The sequence below is a fragment of the Pyxicephalus adspersus genome, chromosome 8 (genome assembly GCF_032062135.1).
Source record: "Pyxicephalus adspersus chromosome 8, UCB_Pads_2.0, whole genome shotgun sequence".
NCBI lineage: Eukaryota > Metazoa > Chordata > Amphibia > Anura > Pyxicephalidae > Pyxicephalus > Pyxicephalus adspersus.
The window spans coordinates 45,979,098-46,000,296 of record NC_092865.1 but is presented as its reverse complement, the minus strand read 5'-3'; the positions used below and the strand labels follow the sequence as shown (position 1 = coordinate 46,000,296).

Below are 21,199 nucleotides of genomic sequence, written 5' to 3'. Positions count from 1 at the left end.
GCTAGGGGGGTTATTTACATTTGACTATGGTAGGGACATTAGATTGTGAGCTACTTTGAAGGACAGCTAGTGACATGAATATGGACTTTGTAAAGCGCTGCACATTATGTCAGCGCTATATAAATAGTGTATAATAATAATAATATTAATAACCTAATGAACAATAACTGGGGCTCAGTGGCAGACCAGAGCAGACTAAGTTCAAGAAATATATTATCAGTTTCTCAAAGCCTTTTCTGATTTTTTTAGCCATCCTAAAGCCCATGATCACCTTTCTAAAAATGTTGCCTACACCTGAGCCATAAAAGCACATCTCATTTTTGTTTTTTTGGAATTTGCAGTATGTATTTGCAGTATGTTCCAAACAAGTGGGGGGATAGGTCTATACCGGTCCTGTATGTCACTGACATCAATAAAAACATTGTCTTTACAAAGAAGCTTGCAATGTATGTGGATGGCTTCGGGAGAATTTTGTTTTCCCCAGCAAATCTGGAGTTTTTTAAATTACTATTCCACTGAGCTGTTTTCTTTCCACAAAGGTGTCCGAACCATTTTCAGTAAAAATGGAAATGAATATAAATGAAGAGGAAGAGGTGGAGAAGGAACAGCTTTATATATTCGGAGATTTTATAGAGAGGCTGTGGGCGTACATCACCATAGAACAACTTATGACCGAACAGTAAGTGATCTACATTCTGGATGAGGAAAACATTCCCAGGGGGACTGGAAGGGTTTCTCCCGGGAGTGCTGTTTCCATTGACCCACAAATAGAGTGTTCAGTGATTTACTGAGCAATAAAGAAGAATTGTAGAATTGTGGGTGGTGAGCTTCTGCCACAATCAGCAAGAATTCATAGCTGGCTTACCTGTGTGCAGATGGCATTTCCAGGGCAGACATTTGGCTCAACAAAGATCATCTTCAGCCATTGTTTGGCCACTGTGCATGTGCAGGAGTTACATTGCCCTTGGTGGCTGGTTCTGTATTCAGTACCGTCACACACAGAATGCAGCTCCACTCTACACATTGCATGCACCATGCAGTATTGAGCTGAAGCAATAAGCCACCAGAAGCCCGGGCTTTATTTTTACAAAGTGTCTTTTATCAATTAGCTCAGCCACCTGGTAACTGTTTTAGTTTATTTCTGCTTTAACATTCTGCTCTCATGTAGGTCTCTTTGGAGACAATCTATCTTTGCAGATGGAACCTTACCTATTTTTGTCTATGTAACCCTTAGCAAGCATCTGCCATTTTTAGAATTCTTGTGCACCTCTTAAAGCATCTAACAATTCAAGGATGGAGCTTCAATGGCCTGTTCAGAAACACTTGCTATATAGGGGAGCAGTATTCTTGGGAACCAGGGTGGCATTGGCCCTCTGGAGAATAAAAGCGTTACACTTATTGTCGGTCAGTATTGTTGGTGTAGGTTCCCTCTATTCACACATTAGTCAGAAGGGGACCAGGTACACAGGTTGGGTGCATGTTGGGCATTATATTGCTCTCTGTTAGGATCTGCAGTCATTGTCTGGCAGAGAGAAGTGTTTCAGCATCAACTTCCATAGCTGGGACTTGCTCAGTGTTCTCTGTACAGCACTGCGGTATATGTCAGAGCTATGTAAATGTATAATAATAGTGTGTGACCATGGGGGGACATTAGGGCATCAGCTCCTCTTTACAGAGGCTCGTGGGACTTGCTCAGTGTTCTCTGTACAGCACTGCAGACAATAAATTAATATTGAATACTTTATGTTTCTTGCAGATCAGGATGAGGAAATATTTGGTAAGGCTCCATCTTGCATATTGTATATGTTTTCATCTCTTATGATCATCATTTCACACCTCCAAATTGTTTGCCAAAAAGCTATTATTATTCTTGCAAACCTTATCCAGCACCTCTATCGTCCACTGATGGAATCCTTTGAAATATTTAACACATAATATTGGTAAAATTGCATCATGGATATGGAATGAAAGGTATCTCTCTTTCTCGTTTAATTTTTTAAATGTGGATGATTCGAATGGTGAGTACAGCAGTGATTAAGTCAATTAATAAAGTTAGATTGCTGGACAGATTTCATTGGGGATGCAGTTAAATAGATGGAATAGATTACCCCTGACCCCCATGTTATCACCCACAATCATGTTTCATTGTCATGTGAGTGACTGAATTGGAACAAGTGTGTGACCAGTGAAGAGTTGTGGTCTGTAATCTCAAGATTTCTTGATCAGTATTGTAAGTGGGATCAGCAGGGTCTGATTTATACTTTTTGTTCCCCTAGGCCAGCTAGCTTGTGGTGCCCCCCTACTCCCCAACTAATAATAACCTTTGACGCTGACACACAAAACGCACCATGTATACTGCTCCACAAGGACAAAAGAGAGCAGAAGGAGAGAGAGGGGGAGAGAGGAGAGAAGTGGGGAAAAAGTGAGGAGAAAAAGGGGGAGAGTTGGTGGAGAGGGAGGGAGGGAAAAGGGAGACAGAGAAGGAGGGTTGTTCCTTCTTTTCATTCTACAATCTGTACTAGAAATATCTGATTGGTTGTTAAAAGCACATAGCCACATAAACAAATGATATCATTGCCATCAGCTAGATAATGTTTGAACCATGTATTGATTTGTTATGTTTTTTATCTTTTAGACCCTACATTGTATTTATTTAATAATAGGGGTGAGTATCTACGGTTTCCCTGTAGTAATGTTGTTAACTGCTTGTGTTGTATCATGTGGTTCATGGAGCAGAGCGCCCTCTATTGGCTGGGTATTTCTCCCATTGAGCTCTTCCTTTGGGTCCTCATAGAACAAAGTACTGGTGGCTCTGTATTTATTAGAGGTGTTCAGAGAGTTCCGAATGGAGGTGGCTATTCCAACCACAGATCAGAACTTTGTGTTTGAATTTGATTATGCTATACATTGCTATTGATTCATTGCTCATGAATGCGTATAGCAGGCCACTGTTTGATGACAGAGCGCCTGTCATTGTGTTCAGCCAATCCAGCCAGGGGGCAGCTGGTGACATCTTTCCATGATGGTCCCAAACCTAATAAAGGGTTCCGAAATTAGTGGGGTCCACATACAGGTTTTTATTTTATTTAATTTTTTCGAATAAAAAAATAACCACCACATATTTTACCTATCAAAGACCAAGGTGGTGTCACCATATTATTAAAACCAGACACTTTAATAGGACTTTCCATGCATAGGAAATGGGGGCAGTGAACATGCATGTATTCCCCTTTATCCAAAAAGGAAAAGTGGCATGCTTAAGAAGGAAGAAGGCAAAAAGTATGTAGCCAACCTTCTTTTAGCAAACCAGACACTGGTCTGCCCCCATCAATAGCAAGGGGAGAGGGCCTCATGCCCAAAACAACCTCAGTGTTGTAAAGGTCTGCAAGCAGAGAGCCTATAGGAATCTGGAGATCCCCTTTATTAGGAGGCCCCAGATATCCACCCCTCACCTTGGGGACATAGTACCTCATTTCCTTTCCCAGTAAGGTCCCTAGATTTACCACACAACTGAACACTGCTTTGCTAATCTTTTTTTATAAATAGTTCTTTGTAGGGATAGCAATATCCAAATATGAAATCTCATCACCAGCTGTCCCTGCAGGATCTCTGCTCAGCTGCGCAGAGCTCCTTTCACCACCTTTAGTAGTTGCCAATTTTGTAGATTTTGAATTTGATTTGATTTGATGCTTCTCAGATCAGTTATCATTGACACCAATAATCTTTTTGGCTATCTGTAAGGGTGACATTCTTCTCAATGACTAGCAATGTAAGAGACATTCTTCCTACTGACCACCACTCTAATTTACTGTGAGCTGTGGATATAGTAATTATAGTCTGGCTTCCCTGAAGACCTGAAAGTTATTTTAAGGGTTCCCCCAAATAAAAAAGCTTGATAAACTCTGGGCTAAACAATATCAGGAGAGCAGCTGAGTGGAGTTCTTGTCATTGTGTTCAGCCAATGCTGTAAAACGGCAACTGAGGAGACCTGTCCCTGGCTGCTCCCTTGCTGGATTGGCTGAACAGTACACAATTACAAATGAGCAAAGTATATTTGACCAGGTAAATAGAATATTTGACCACTTCTGGTGAAGAATGTTCCAAGTTCATATGCTTTCAATATAAGTTATTAATTCTCCACCAGAAAATGTTTTAGTGAATGTCATATTCTCTGCTTTATAAATACACTAAAAAATGTAACAAATAGAAATAAAATAAATCACTGCTGCATCATTTATTTATATAAATAAGTTCATTGGTTTATTTTGTTAGAGGTAAAGAAAACCCTTTGCCAAGTAGTTCTCTAATGATTTTTTATGCTTTTTTTTTTTCTTTTTATGTTTTACATGCAATGAATACATAAAAACATTTCCCTTATGGCTGAACAATATCACTTCCCCTTATGGTACAAACCCAAAAGATTCCTTGGAACTCATAACATATTTTTTTTTAAATCCAGTCTAAGGAAATCACAGTTACAACAAATTCTTTATTTAAAAAAAATTAAAACATAACGTTTATAAAATCATATCAAAATGTAAATGTTTTTCGAAATAGAAAATTTGTACATAAAGATCACTGTAGGCAGAGCCAAAGACCTTTACCTGGTTATTGGTAATGGAACCACAGTAAGGTCACATAGCTTGTTCAGGTTATATCCAATTTTTATTCAAATGTTCTCATGCTGCAATGTCAGTCCTGGCAGATCACCACTTCTTTTTGGACTTTTGATCCTTTCAGTGCCAGTAAGGGTGACTTTGCCTCCCAAAAACTCTCACAACTGGTAAAGACTTTCACTGTGTGGTTATCCTTAGTACTTTTTAATTCCATGCAACTTCTCGCTAATGTAACCCAGGTCACAAGGGAGCTTGAGGGAACAAATTACGTTATTAGTTGGGCATTTGGCTAAAATGTGGATAGGATCATTTTTGACTGTACAGATATAAGTGGTGTTTCCCCCTTATTACAAGACTACATTATGAACAGTGACCCCAGGAATGCATACCCTACTGAGTCTGATATTGACATGAACAGCTGACCTAGATTGACATTTTCCCCAATAGCACTGAGTTTGACATCAATTAGGGTTTAAAGAAACTTTGAGAGTGCTTGTGGGAAATACCTTTCCCTGTAACTTGTGGATCGCTATGTATGCGCATGTGTCAATGGCATCTGATGATATACAGTAGTATAGATAAGCTTTGACGGAATACATAACTTACCCCCATCAGATCCAAATATCAGTAAACAGCCATTACTATGAATGCCTTGTGCATTGAACATCTCATTGAAATTATATCCTTGGATCCTGCAATCAAAGGTGCAATAACACTTCTAAAAGTTGGAAATAATATCATTCCTTAGCAAAATTCTTTAAAGCCTGTTGCAATTGTTTGTCACAAGATAATACATCTCATTGGGTGGCAATTATCAAAAATATTTTTACATTGCAAATCGGTCTGCACTTTGCTATGCCAGGTGAAGACGTTTTGTCTGCATACCTGACTCAGATTATTACATGTTTACATGGGCCACACATGATGATATTCCTATGTTTCATTGACGTTGGCCAAGGACAGGTTAGAGTACCTCAATGCTAAATTTGAGCCACTGGTTGTACAGATTGCAATGTATTACCTCAACTGAGAAACAGTGTTATTGCACCAGTCATTCTCTTATAGTAGAAAATAGTTAATGAAATTTAGATCTGCTGGGGGTCAATCATGTATTCCAGCAATACTTAAATATTTAATTAAACCTCAACAGGATCATTAAATTATGCTGGAAAGTGATCTGTCACCTAGTGCATTAAAGCCACTTTAGGAGGTGAGAGAATAAGTAACTCAGTGTGCTCACAGATCTATAAAATGTAAAAGGTTTATCTGTGGTCAGAATCATTTCTAAGCCGCAAAGTCCAAACTCGCAGCCAGCTGAGGGATAATGCAAATGGGATCAGCAATAAAGCAGAGAAATAAAAAGTCAGCAGCACTTCCAAAAATGTTGATTCACACATGAAAAGAAAGGCAGCATCACAAATGTTGGAATAGCCATCGGTTCAGAGCCATGTAGGGATGATTTGGGCTTCAGGCCAAAAATTAGCCTTATGCAATATATGCAAATGTGAGTGTATTGAGTTACTTATTCTTTTGCCTATTAAAGTGACCTTTTTGCACAAGGTTGGTGCGCTTTTCTTTTCCTTATTTTGTTGTGATGGTTGTCTCTAAGCTGGGGCGCAAGGAGCTGCACGATTGCTGTATTCCCCCCAATCAGGCATTGTTTCTCCTTGTTGACGTTATCTGGTCATACCTGTTTTTTTATATACAAATCCCCATAGCCAGCCCCAAACACATTTACCTGCTTATTGGTAAAAATTGTATATAGTGTCTGTTGCCTACTATTTGAATATGCCAATAAATGTGTTTGTATGTTTTACAGATGATATAAAGACACTACCCATGAGTGGAGTCAACTACCATTTACCTCTGCTAATATACCTTCTGCTTGGTGCTTTATTTTGTGTGTTATTTGGTATATGTTGTGCAATATCCTTTGTGCCCCTAACTCGTGCTGTGTGTAACAAAATACAGTTGTTGAAAGTTTCCCATCCGTCTGCAGAGGTTGTCCCCTCCGGGGAGCGTCTCATGGGCAATGATGTTACACAGACTTCACAAGATGCATCATGCTGAGGTCTTAACAGCTGGTGGGGGGGGGAATGTACTTGTATATGAAGGGCACATTCTGGGGTATCACATCAATTAATACCAGCTTGACAAAGAGTTTTTCTTCTCTGAAAAGTTGCTGTTTGTTGGTGTTCTCTCCCCTCACCTGAGATATTGGTAAATCATAGATTTGCCTTGCACATTATTTACATGCTGGAAATGTGTATCCATTTTTTCTGGATAGTTTCACTGTTTTTATTATTATATAATATATGTGCATATTTTATGTATATTTGTGTAGTGCACACCTACTGCTTATGGATACTGTGTAATCAATTACCTTACTTAAATAAAGAAATGATGCTGCAGTAATCTGTTTCTTTGGTTTGCTTTTGCGATTTATTGTGTTTTAAGTTTCCCCAGTATTCTGTGTCTTTGCCTATCCCACAATGGGGAGACTTCCCCCACAAGTGTCCAAATCAAAAAATCAGCTATCCACTAATGATGTTGACCAACTTCTTAGTAAGTAAGTTACAATCTACAAACAACATTGCACAGAGAACAGAGTGCAAAGACCTGAGACCAGTGCAAGGAAATACAAAATATTAATATAAGGGTTAGCACATATTGGCACAAAATACAACGGCTAACCAACATCACATATAAATGAGTGCAAAAATCCTAAAAAAAAGTCCCTACCGTACAGAACCAAAACCAATATGTGTAAAACAGATTATTGCTGCATCATTTCCATACGTAAAAAGTTAATTGATTACATAGATTCCATAATCCGCAGATATCTATCCAAAAATATGGAAACACATTTTCAGAATGTATATAATGCACCATGCAAATCGTGTATTTACCAAAACCATGACTGAGAGGAAGGAAATCAAATACATGGGAAGATTTTGCGGGGAGAAAGAACCCCCTTTTACGATGCTGTTCTCACCTGCACAGGGTAATAAAAAAACACAAAAATCAAAAAATGGTATATTATTAGGAATGGATTTTGATAAATTTTCCTTTGAATGTTGTATCTTTTTTTTTGTAAAACATACAAAGGCATTAATTGGCATATTAAACTATTCCCAACATAAACAATATCCTGTATTTAAAAGTACCAGGTAAAATAAAAGGGTTGATATGTTGAAACACTGCAGCATATTAGCCAAACAGATAATTGATATAAACACAGTCAGGCATACTACTGAACATGTCCCGATTGCATTTAATGGATAGGTAAGTATCATTGGAATACATGACTTACCTTCATCTGATCCATATTTCAGTAAAGAAGGATGAAGAGATGAAATGGAAAAGAAGAAGGGGGGGGGGAGATAAAATAGAGGGGAAGAAAGAAAAAAAGAGAAGAAAGAGGGACAGGGGAAAAATAAGAAAAAAGGAAAAGGGGGGACAGTGAGAGGAAGCGAGAAAGAAGGTAGAGAGAAGGTGGGAAAAGGGAGAGAGAGATGGAAGAGATGGATGGGGAAGAGAAGTGAAGGGGGAGAGAAAGGACATAGCAGAGGGAGAAGAGAATAGGAGATAGAGGGGGTAGAGAGGGAGAGAGGAGATAATGGAATAGAAAGAGAAGAGAAGAGTGATGACTTCAATACAGTTGCTACCCTGCACAAATCTGTGCACTGTAAGTGACCTTGGTATAATAAATTTCACTATGTGCATCACATTACATTCCTAGAAATTACAGATTTTCCAAATTAGTCCACTATGCTGCCTATTTTAACCTGGCTACATTGAAGTCTTTTTAGGAGTACATATTAGTACCAGTACACCTATGTAGATACATATACATTCCCATCATAATGTATACAATGCACCATTCAAACTGATCTTCTGACAACTAAGGTAGGAGAATGGCAACCCTAACAACCCTAACAAAAAGCAATGTTATGAAGGGAGGAAATCATTACTGTATCATGTATTCCTGTAATGTATTTTCATGCTATGCTGTGCATTCTGTAATGTAAACTAACTGCTTATATAAATTGTGTAATTGAATAATTTAATTATATAAAGAAATGATGCAGTGGTAATCAGTTTTCTTTGTCGTTCTTCTTCGATTTGATAAACCTAATTTTTTCAGGTCTGTAAGATAGAACCTTTTTTCTTAAGATTTTAACACCCATTGCTAATTGATTATGGTTTGAACTTGATTATAACCTTGGCATGGTGTGCAGACCCTTTGCACTACGATTGTATCTCTAATAGGTCTCTGCAATCTTTCTCTGTGCAATGCTGTTTTCTGATAATAATTCACTTACTAATATAACTAATATGACAAAATTCAAGCTTCAAGTCAGGTGGAAGTAGACAAAATGGTTTAATGATTTGAAGGAAATCCTCTTTACTATTGAATAAATACATTGTATATCCAAATCTGCAGCACCCATTCAAATTAGGCAAGTAGTGTAATACACATTACATTCCCTTACTTGGATATTTAAAATGTCAAATGGATCCAAAGCACATCCATTTAATGACATTTCATGTCAACTGGTTTATGGTCTTAAATAAATTCAGTCTGGATCTTATAATACTAATGGTACAAGAACTACAGGGGGCGATTGAACCCCCTTTTTACTAGAGTGGGTTCACATTTAGGTGCTGAGGATCTTGGAAGGTTCTTGAAAACTCAAAATACTTATTGAGATATTGATAAGTAAATAGTACATGCTACTAATAAATTAGATACAATTAAGCAAGGTTCTCTGCATTATAAAGGAAAAGTAAGTATAGATGGAAAGATTCACATAGAATGAATAGAGATGAGTGACAACAATTCACAATTCCATGTTAGTGTGTTCTCCACATCCTCACAGCCTGTTTTATTTGTAGGATCCAATGGACCTGCAAAACTAGCAGGAGACCCCATCCAAATAAAAGTACCATCTCACGGAAGAAATAAGTCAAACCATAAGGGTTCTTATTTTGGGGGACACGTAAGAACTTGATGTTGAATTAGAGCAGTTTTATAGAATTGAAGCTTATAGTCATTTCTAAAAACAAAAATTGTTCTATGAATCCAGCATTAGTTAATATGAACTATTGGCAATTTACTGGCAATTTTCTGTATACTGAGCCAGTGGACACCACTTATGGTGGAAGTATATACAAAATTGATGCAGAGGGGTAAAATATATTTACACTGGCATCAGAACTACAAACTGAGACAAAGCAATTTGCATAGAGAAGAGAAACAGAAATGAAATGATCTAAAAAACAATAGGAGATCATTGGGGAGAAGAGGAAGCCTCTGATTTGTTTTACTGATTTGATTGGACTGTAATAGTGGGGCCGATTGTCCAATGCCTTTATTTAACCTTGCAGAGTTTGATAGGAATAATGTTTTGATTAATTTTCCAACCTTTATATGTACTCCTTATCCAACCTCTGTGGTTTGGGGTAACCAGCATGCCCTCAGTTAAACTTATTTTCTGAATCATTTATTACATACTAAACAGCTTCAGGCTGAATGACTCTACCACTGTAGATTACCTGTTCTGTGTCCATATTATGGGGCTTTACTTCAAAAGTTGCTGGAAATTGTTTTTTATATTTATGGATAATATTTATGGATACTTTTATGAAGAGGAACAAGATACAGCAATGGGCTCAAATTTACCCTGTACTTATTGCCAACATTAAGGAAACATGGGTATACTTACATGCTATGAACCTGGCCCATGAGTCAGGTAGATAGATGATGTATACTTCATCTGGCATAGCACAGAGCAGACTTCTTTGCAATTTGATAAATATTTGGATGATTGCCATCCAACAATAAATTCATATTGATGGATAGCTCTACATTGATACATTGTTGGATGTAATTGTGATATCAAATATCATTAACGTATTATAGATATGTATAGGAAGCCCATTGACTGTATGTTGGGTCCAAACGTGGATATTATTACCCCCAGATCCCTACAAGACTTGGTTTTGGCCAACTCCTCTCATTTCAAAGAGAAAGAACTTCTAAGTAGAGAAAGGTTCAATAAAGTAGTTTTTTTTTGCAGTAGACAAAGATTTTATTCAAAGTGGTCCAGAACCTTGTGGAGTTCAGGGACTTAGGACCACGCATGAGAGGGGAGCCGTGTGTCACTTAAATGTGTAGACACTTCCCCCATCATCATAATGCCAGAACCAGCCCACTCTCCTATTACAGGTCTAAGCCTGAGATGGATGATTGGACGGGACGTGTCCAGAGACACAATCCGACCACTGCCCACAGACAACCACGACTAGGGCTTGGGGACCCCTGCAATAAACATTGCACAAGGTCAGGTTTATCACAAATCTAGAAAACACTTTTATACAAAAAGTTGTGTATTCTCAACTTGGACTTGGCTTTCCCAAAACTGATTTTCTGTATGTAAGACATGTATGGGTCAGTGTCACTTCATAATGTTTGAAGGGAAGAGATCCTACATGCATTAGGCTGGCTGGTCAGGGTGGACTTGTCGTATCTGTTAACCATCTGTTAACCTTGATTATTGTATATAATGATCCCCACAGTGTTTGCCCATGGGCACTAAAGACCTTTCCCTGGGTATTGGTTTATTCTTTATATAAGTTTTGTTGGGCATCTTTTTTGAATAAGCCAATGCTTGTGTTTGTATGTTTTACAGACTTTCAAGACATACAAATTCACGAAGGCTACTACCCAAAACCTCACGCTTGGGTTGAAATATCATACATGCCATTACTACTTCCTGTGATTTGTATTTTATTTTGTGTATTTTTTGGTATATATTGCGCAATGGCCTTTGCGCCCCAAGCTCTGTGTGACAAACTATTGTCAAAGCGCTCTCATCCTCCTGCAGTGGCGGGCCCCGCTGAGGAGCGGCTCATGGTCAGTGATGTATTACTGTCGTCACAGCCCTCAGCAGATGGCCAAAGGGAAAAAAGTGCTTCTATAGAAAGGAAACCTTCAGGGGTATTAAATCAATGGTGAACAGCCAGGCAAAGGGCAGCCTTTTTTTCTTCTCTGAAAAATGAATATTTGTTTTTAACTGGGGTGATAGTAAATCATTAGTTTTCATAAAGCCTTTGATACGTGGCAGAAATGAATATCTGTTTTTCTGAAAACTTTTACAGTTATTTGTTCCTTTTATATATGTGTTCATGTAAAGCTTTATATTACTGTAGTGTAATAGCACATATTGTATATAAATACTGTGCAATGAACCTATCTTTTATAAAGAAATAATGCTGCACTATTCTTTGTGTGCTTCCTGGTTACATATGGTATGTCCACAATAGGGAGATTTCCCCCAGTAGTTTGTGTCTCTGCCCCTCCCACAATGCAGAGATTTCCCCCAGTAGTTTGTGTCTATGCCCCCCACAATAGGGAGATTTCCCCCAGTAGTTTGTGTCTATGCCCCTACCACAATAGGGAGATTTCCTCCAGTAGTTTGTGTCTCTGCCCCTCCCAAAATGGGGGCAATCGAGGACCCAAAAACGTTGCTTGTGATAAGTTTTTGAGGTTAGCCCTGTAGTTGTCAGGTCCCAGGTTTGAATTATAACCAGAACATGATCTGCATGGAGTTTGTTCTCCATGTGTGTGCATGGTGTTCCACCAGGACACTCCAGTTTCCACCACACTTCAAAAACATACTGGTAGGTACATTTCCTCCCGACTTCCCCAAAACAAAGACGACCTTAGGCAATATTATGTATATTAGATTGGTAGATCTTCTGAGTTACAGTCAGTGACTACCAACACTACAATACAACAAAGGTGTATTAAACAAAAACACAAACGTAGTTTCCAGGGTTTAAAATATTGTAAACTGGCCAACACATACAATTCTCACTGAATGCCATTCACCCTAATCATTTTTTCTTTTATGTTTTTTTTTAGTTCCACCGAGCAAAACAAGTAAGTTTTTTGTTCATTTCAATATTTTGATATTATAAAGTTAGTAAAAGGAAATAATCTGACAATAGGGGGAGGATTGTCTGCCAGGGAATTTGGCCACTTGGAGGTTCTCTGGTTATACAAAATATCTGTTGTCACCAAATCTGTTACAATGTAAGCAGAATTTAATATTGGCTACACCAGCCCCCCCCCCCCCCCCCGGCTTATAACAGAGAGCCAAGCAAATCAGCTCATTTAGTTATTTAATTCTCTCTTTTTTTTTGTGCAGGTATGGATTCCCATTACTACGGTAAAACAGATGATTTTCTACTTTTCATTATTATATTGAATAAGTGAAGTGCACCTGTCATGAAAGAAATAGATAGAAACGTTTTTCCATGTTCCTACTGCAGACTCTTCATTCCCCAGATTGCTCCTCCTCTCCTATTTTCTTTCTTTTCTCCCTGTGTATTTTATGCTATTTTTATGCTTGTCTTTTGGTCATGTGACACTCAGGGTCCTATTTATTCTTCTTCAACATTGGGTGGTAATCAGTGATTCAGGGAGTGCTGATTTGTGTAAGTGCAGGGAGCAGGGGTGACAACTGATTCATGGACTCATTGGCTATCCTACGTCAGGGGTGTCAAAGTCCTTTTTTTTTTGCCCCCAAATGAAAGCCTCAATATGAATTGCAGCTGGCCTCCTGCTGCATTGAAATAGCGTCGCTACTGCAATTCCCGGCATCACTTGCGTCTATAGACCAGCGGACTCTCTGTCTATGTGTGGCACCACATTGGACTGTTTTATATACGTAAGTAATGGCGGGAATTTTAGTAGCAGCGCTTTTGGAGGCTTTTGGAGTTACAGGGGGGACCCATGGCCTTGTGTCATATAGCCGTGTTTCAGGCTGTGCATAGCCTGCTGTTATCCAAGTGATACCAGTCGTGATCGCATCAAAGTTTTATATCTAATGAGAAGGAAAAACTTCCTCAATTTTTTCAATAAATTTCAAGGTTGGCCCGCGACCTTGTCTAAGTTTTAATTCTGGCCCTCTGTGTATTTGAGTTTGACACCCCTGTCCTATATCTTCTGCTGGCTTGAGGACTTCTAGTCACAGAAAGGAAATACCAAGGGGGGGTGTAGCACTGCAGCCAGAGATGCTTGTTTTTCCCCCACCACTACTAGGTTAGTTACCCACTACATAGTTGCGATTTATGTAGGAAGTTTTTTACTTAAAGTTAGGAAAGGCAGCCTTGTAGTATGCAACTCCCCCTCAAAAAAAAGCAAAAAAAAATGAACTCTAGTGACATATTCTCGGGCATCAATAACACCATCTAAACCTGGCCTTGGCCTTGTTTTATTTAGCAATGTATTGGGCTTTAATATTAAACCCATGATACAGTTATCATAAAAATATCACAGGCAAAAGTCATTAACACTAGACATGTAATACTACAAATAGAGCACTAGATTGCACCAACTACCAGATAAAGGGAAATTCTTATACAGGGAGTAAATATATCACAAAACAAGAAAAGAGCCTAGAAAGTGCATAGAAAATACATTATAAATATATGATAAAAAAAAAGAAACATAATGAATGAATTAATAAAAATGAATATAAGCCAACTATAATAAATAATTAGGTATACGTGCATAAAACGTGTGTGTAGAATTACGTTGGATAAATCCTACAGATCATATGGTCTGGTTTAGAAATAATTTCACCCAATACTCCTTTCGGGCTCCATCCCTAAATGTCTTCTGTTCTTTAAAAACAAAAGTATTGTTTGTCATGTTGGCTCCAATGTTGCCTATTTCCCCTCTGTGTATCATTTTCTGTAACCTTTGAATCTTTGTTTCTTGCAGTGGGTTATGATGCAGAAGAATGTGAGTATTCATTTTTATCCTTCTCCCCCCGAAAAAATGGGGATTCATTAGATAACACTGGATATGTCTGATCTCCCCTTCCTGATAATAAGTAAATAAGCATTCATTGTCTCCATCTCAGCTTCATGATAATATAGAAACCTTTGGCCACACGATCTGGTATGACATGAGAGCTTTGGGAGCAACTAATTAGAGATCTGTTTGATATAAGGGTGCATGGTTTCCTGAGGGGGATAAAATCTAACAATCTTATTATCTTTTATGTTTTATTTTGTAATGCGATTTCTAGGAAGGCGGCTAGAACAGTCCACTGTAAATTAAGGTATACCCATTGTTCAAGGGTATACCTTAGTTTATGGGACTTGGTTTTGTCCCCCCGTTATATGGTTATTTTTCTAATCTTTCTATGTATATTTCGTCACTTTTATAAAAATTTAAAAATTAAGGGTCAAAGACAATATTTCAGGATGTATTTCATATCTGCGGTAAATCATTTCTGTTCGTAGTTTTTTTTGGATGCGGAATGCTTTTATGCTATTCACGTTAGGGTCTTTTTGTACAACATCCTGTTTCTTCTCTTTTGTATTTTGTACCTGATTGTACGGTATGTCTTGGTTGCACTCTTTTTTTTTTTTTTTTTACTGTATTTGTTTTGTATTGTCTTGCCTACAATAAAAAGATATTATAAAAAAAAGGAAATAAATGGTGGCCTATATACTTGGTACATTTCAGAGTGGATGATGATGTGTGCTTTACTGTTATTCCACCTGGTGTATTGTGGACTTATCAGGTCACTGGTGTAGCCATTGTCTACCTTGGACCCAGGTGCTTTACTTCCACATTATCCTTATAAAGTCCTGATGTCACGTGGGTAAAAGTATCCTAAAATCCTCTGCTCCCATTGCTGTATTAACGATGATGCCTACATAGGGAGCCCACATTCCAGAATACATGGTGGGTTATAATCAATCAGACAGGATGTACAATTCTGGCATATTTAGGCACAAAGAAAAAAAAAAAACTGCTCGGGAACATGCAGCATCACCAAAAAGTCAGCTTGGCAATGGCAGATCCCATGCCTTTATTCAGATGTGGGTTCCTTTTAATGTTGAACTCAATGGGAATGTTTCTGTTTTCATACTAACTGTCCAACTCTGTTTCTTTCAGTAAATTATGAGGATACTGGTGAAGGTAGGTACAACACTGTTCATATAAAGTTAGCTCCTAATTTATTATCTTGCAATCAGCCTGATGATAGCCAGTTAGGATTTGTCTGTGAGAGTGGAGAATGCCATAGGCCACCATCTTGATCAGTAGGCTTTGCTTCCAAGACCTTGACTGCTACTTTTACATTTTGAATGTAGTAGTCATAAGTGACCACTAGCATTGCATTTCTGGCATTCAGCAGACACAATGTAAGTATTTGGGGGCTTGTTGGCACTTTTTGATTATTTACATACACCTAGCACACAAACATGGGGAGAACATACAAAGTCCATAATGTCCTGGCTGAGATTCAAACCTAGGACCCAGCACTGCAAAGGCTGTGCTAACCACTAAGCCACCCATGCTGTTATTTACTAGCTTTCCTTATAATAAATTAGTGGGTGCTTGTCTCCTATACACAGGTAAAAACAAAAAAAACATGGAAAGTCTATCTAGGACGAGAGGGCTAAATGTCCATTGTTTCCAGTCATGCATGAATGCTTCTATTGACAAACAGGTGCCTATATTCAGAATGAATCTAAACTCCATAACAGAACATTGGTTTGGGTTTTCAGCATTGTGAAATTTCCCCATGTGTAAGTATATGTTGTTACAGAAATGTTTTCAATGTATCAGTTAATCTAAAAAAAAAATGTTTTTCAGAAATGATGGTGACCAGTCCACTTGTGCGAGGTATGCTCACATGTTCTATCCATGTTTTTGTTGGTTGTTTGATTTCTCCTGCACATTTCATACATCTGTGTTTCCCAATACAAGACGATAAGATGAGCACAAAATATAGTCAGTGACCCTTCACAGCAGATTTGACACATTTACAGCCAAATACAATTTATTCCTGCACACTGGAGGCTGAACTTTTTGGTTTGTGAAGAAAGAATTTGGTGTTGAATGTTGGAAAATTTCCATCACTTGATGGATTTCATTTACTAAGTTAGAATGGTAAAATGCAGATTGATGCACCCAACAATCACCACCCAAGGCTTGTCCACAGCACGCTACATGTTAAGATATTGGTGATAATTGGTTTTGCTGCATAATTTCTTGGTGATGGAGTGAAGGCCTCCAATGCAGGACAAGGTGATTATGCAGCAGAATTGAGGTTAGCATCAGAAGTCAGGGGGTTCAAGCGGAAACTGCAGTTCAATATTCCTGAATGCAGAATAATGCCCTTAGGTGCCCAATGCACTGATTGAGAATAATAGGGGGGGGACAATGATAGCCTGAATTATTTGGTGATGCTCAGTTCTGATGATTGTTAATGAGCAAACTGTGTGTCTGAGCGAAGGGGAAAGAAAACTTAATTGTGGGGTATATTACTGGACGGGTCACCCTCACTCGAGGGATTACCGGCAGAAGGTTCTGATTATCCTCATATAAATAGAATTGTGGGTTCACCATCACTAGAGGGGTCGCCAGTCGGAGGAAGGAGGTCCTGATCCCCCTATGTAGATAGAGTTGTGGGGTCACCATCACTAGAGGAATTACCAGCAAGAGGTCCTGATTATCCTCATATAAATAGAATTGTGGGGTCACCATCACTAGAGGGGTCACCAGTAGGGGGATGGCGGTTTTCATTCACCCTATAGAGATAGAATTAAGGGGTCACCATCACTGGAAGGGCCTCCAGGCAAGAGGAAGGAAGTCCTGATTCCCCTATTCAGATAGAATGGTGGAGTCACCATCACTAGAGGGGTTCTGTATCCTTACTGGTTGAATTTACCTTCACTTCATTTGCCACAATATCATGTTACCACTACAGGAAATGTGTGAAGAGTGTGAATACCTACCTAGAAAATGTAGTTTTTGGCTGTCCATTGCTTTTTATCTTGGTGACATGGGCTCCATTTGTTCCTTCTATGGGTATAACAGGGGTAAGAACTGAGGGAAAATCTGTCCAATGGGGTCAACTGTAACTGGCAAACAGCAACCAACTAAGTCTTTTAATGCATGCCATTGATTCTGGAGCAACTTAAAATATGGAGACAGTAAAAAAAGGAATACATGATGGTTTTAAATATCTAATTTACATGTTTCCTTAATTCCAGATTGTAAAGAATTCCACGTTCTTCTGAGAGGATTCAAAGCCTCCAATAGGATTTGCTTTCATATTTCTCAGGATAATAATAATAACACTGATATCACCCTGCTACATGATTCCATCACAGGTGAGTTGTCTTCCTTAGTTAGAGGCAGGATTATTATACTATCGGGGACATGGTCCTGAATTCTAGAAGGAGATTGGTTGGGCACAATAGGGATCAGTATAACGGGCATTGACAAAATTGGTGAAATTATCATGCCATGACTTTTGACTTTTTGATACCAGTAACATATAGATGTGATGTCCAGGATCCCTAATGTTGTTTTTGGGTCCTAGCTGTAGGTGTCGTTTGGTTTAGAATGCCATCTTAAGCTTTTGGAATGTATAAAATATGAATTTTTACCCAACTTCACCCAGAATTACTACAGAGTAAAATTAGACAATCATTTTTATGATGTTTGGGGAAAATGGCGCCTTTCCCTCCATTGACCATCTGGTCCTTATTGGGCAGCTTTAATACAAGTGTTGGTTTAATTTGCCTTTGTTTGGTTCATGGAGCTGACCCCAATGTTTAGGTTGCTTTGGTAGCTGCATGACCAATGTTCAGATAAAATTTTACACAGACCCCAAGCCAAACACCAAGCCTATTTGTTACAATGTCATTTCATATGGTCAGCTGATACAATATTGTGTTTTCCCTCTCTGCAGGCATCACATTAAGTGGCAGACTGGCGGATGATAGGAGTTTTAGGAGATATGATTTACTGAACAGTAAGCTGAGACTAAGAGCAGAAATCAGAGATGACAAAGTGGTGATCACGCAGGGCTTGGATGTGAAAACCTACAACTGGAATTCTTCTTTTGACCTAGACGGGTAAAAGAATAAGAAGAGTCTCTGCACACAATACAGTTAAGGAATATAAATGGCCATTTTCCAACTCCCATCTGGAAATTCTAAGTCCCAAACTCTCCATCCTCTTAATCCTTCTGATAGGCAGAATGCAAAAAAAAACATAGAAATCACTGATTGCATCATGAGAATTCAGCCTTTCTTCCCCACTCACCCGAGAGTGGCCAAATATAAGAACAAAAGTCTAAATTATACAAATGTTTGTGGCAGATTATAATAATAATAATAATAAAAACGTATTTATATAGCGCCATAATTAAATATTACACAGCGCTGTACATTAAATAGGGGTTGCAAATAATAGACAAACACAGACATTGACACAGGAGGAAAAGACCCTGCCCAGAAGAGCTTACAATCTAGAGGTGGGGGTAGAAGCACGCAATGGGGATATGGAATGGTGGGTAAGTAGTGAGGGTTTAAGATACAAAAGAAGATGGGTAGATATGTTTGATAAGATAAAATTTAGGCGCTCTTTAATATGTGCAGAAGGAGGAGAAAACCAAATAGGACGGGAAGACCATTCCAGAGAGTCGGGGCAGCTCTAGAGAAGTCTTGGAGTGTGTGTGATGAGGTTATGAGTGAGGAAGTCATTAGTAGGTCATTGGAGGAGCTAAGAGACTTGGAGGGGATTTTTCCATGAGGTCAGAAAGGTAAGTGGGACAAGAGCTGTGGAGGGATATTTTGAAGGCAAAGCACAGGAGCTTGGATTTGACAAAGCACAGGAGCTTGAAGGTGAAATGAAAGCCAATGAAGAGAACTACAAAGAGATGCAGTGGAAGAGGAGCGGAGGGAAGGATGGATAAGTCTGGCTGCAGCATTCATAATAGATTGTAGAGGAGAGAGTCGGGTTAGTGGAATACCAGAGAGGAGGATGTTACAGTAGTCCAGACGAGAGATAAGAGCGTGGACAGGTAGGGGCAGATTTTGGAGATGTTGCGCAGGTGAAAGGGACAGGAGACGTAGCTCATAAGATTATTTTTATGTCTTTTCAGGTTTCTGCAGAAAGATAGAGAAAATATAAAGGTGATAATAAACGATGGAGTCTATTGCACCATTTTCAGGACGGCTCAGACATTCCGCTTGTCATTATCGGTAGAAGAGCAGCATTCACCGACAAACCACACCATTGGTGGGATCATTGGTAAGCTACTGAAAAAACTAAAAAACAGAACTCCGGGAAAAAAACTTTCATATATTTCATAATAGCCACAAAGGAATATAATTGAAATGAATTACCCTAACTTTGTATTAAAGTTTTGTGAAATATTATTCCTTTTATGTACAGTATACTTGTATGAATACTGAACTCTCATAATAATCAAATACAAGCAAAATAATCAAATCAAAATCTCTTTCTGTTTTACAGGTCAGTTATTAAATAATAACAAAACATCATTTTACTTGAATAATTCTGCTGGTGATCCAATATTACCATCACAGAGGTGAGTAATGGGTTACACCAGTATTATATCATTATAAAAGGAGATTTCTGTGTTGCTGTACCACAAAATGCTGTTATATAACCCTCTCAAACTGCTACACTTTAGACAATTAACAAAAATTTTAGTACAAGAATATACAAGAAGTGTATATATGCAATAATGACCTGTCCCATCATTGTATATTAGTACATGAGACACATTTTCTTCAGGTTTAAATTTTTAACAATTTCAGAAGCTTTGGTCTAGAGGGTAACAAAACAATTTCTGCCCCGGAGGAACTGTGAATAGGTCCCTGCCCACCTCCAAAGAATGGCGAACACATTTCTATTAGGGATATGTTTTTTTTCATTGTGTTAAATATATTTACTGTTAGAAATGACACACACACATTCACCATCTATATACATTTAGTTATTTTGATTTGGGGAATAATAAAGTTATTATTCCAAATAAAATTAGACCTAAACCCTAACAAGATGACATTTTATTTGCTCTTTTTTTATTTTCTTCCAGATTTAATGATTGTGACTTCAGCCCATATGAAGCAGAAAACCCTGGATCCTGTCTCTTCACCTCCGTCCAAGAAAAAGATTTAACTAATGCAACCAATTAGTGTCAGATATCTTTACTGTACCATAAAAATCTTACATATTTACGCTGGTCATGCATATAACAAATTTCATTTACTTTTTACTGCCATCCATCCACCAGGGATTGCACCCGTGATGGAAAATAACAATCAGAAACCAACCAATCCACCACCCAAGAGTTCCAATAACCAGCATGAATCTGTTATCTAAGAAACTGAAATCAGGCAACAAACTGCAGCTTCAATTTAGTTTATTAAGAGGTCAATCAAAAGTTGCAAAAATATGGGATTGAAAGTTTTTTCATGTATGGTCAACCTAACTGTAAAATGTCCTGGTTAGCTGCTACTTAAGAGGTCATTATATCCAACCAAGGTCCTCAAATGTGATCCTCTCATAAAATGTGAAGTTTATAAGCAGATCTATATATATATTTGTAGAAAAATAATCTAAAGTATGAGGATAGCAACAATAAGATGTCTTTGTATACAATTAAAACTGAGAAAGTTGTGTCAATCTATAGGATGTCATTATCTTTCATTTTGCATTACATATA

The 21,199-nt window shown here is 38.2% G+C and overlaps 2 protein-coding genes across 2 annotated transcripts in view; both read left to right on the top strand.

Moving 5' to 3' along the window:
- The window catches only part of LOC140336951 (inter-alpha-trypsin inhibitor heavy chain H4-like), a 14,184-nt gene extending 13,486 nt beyond the window's left edge, over positions 1 to 698 (top strand). Inside the window, exon 14 of the mRNA XM_072420410.1 lies at positions 540 to 698. Within this exon, the coding sequence (XP_072276511.1) occupies positions 540 to 683 (144 nt within the window). The 3' untranslated portion in view covers positions 684 to 698. The remainder of the gene's footprint in view (positions 1 to 539) is intronic.
- Positions 699 to 1,728: 1,030 nt separating this feature from the next.
- On the top strand, positions 1,729 to 21,163 carry LOC140336952 (uncharacterized). The gene is made up of 12 exons (XM_072420411.1): positions 1,729 to 1,777; positions 2,636 to 2,665; positions 12,547 to 12,564; positions 12,833 to 12,853; positions 14,413 to 14,433; positions 15,601 to 15,624; positions 16,303 to 16,332; positions 17,706 to 17,825; positions 18,410 to 18,575; positions 19,607 to 19,755; positions 19,981 to 20,056; positions 20,570 to 21,163. Exons 1-12 carry the CDS (start codon positions 1,744 to 1,746, stop codon positions 20,667 to 20,669), a joined length of 789 nt encoding a protein of 262 aa, XP_072276512.1. The 5' UTR covers positions 1,729 to 1,743; the 3' UTR covers positions 20,670 to 21,163.
- The last annotated feature ends 36 nt before the right edge of the window (positions 21,164 to 21,199 follow it).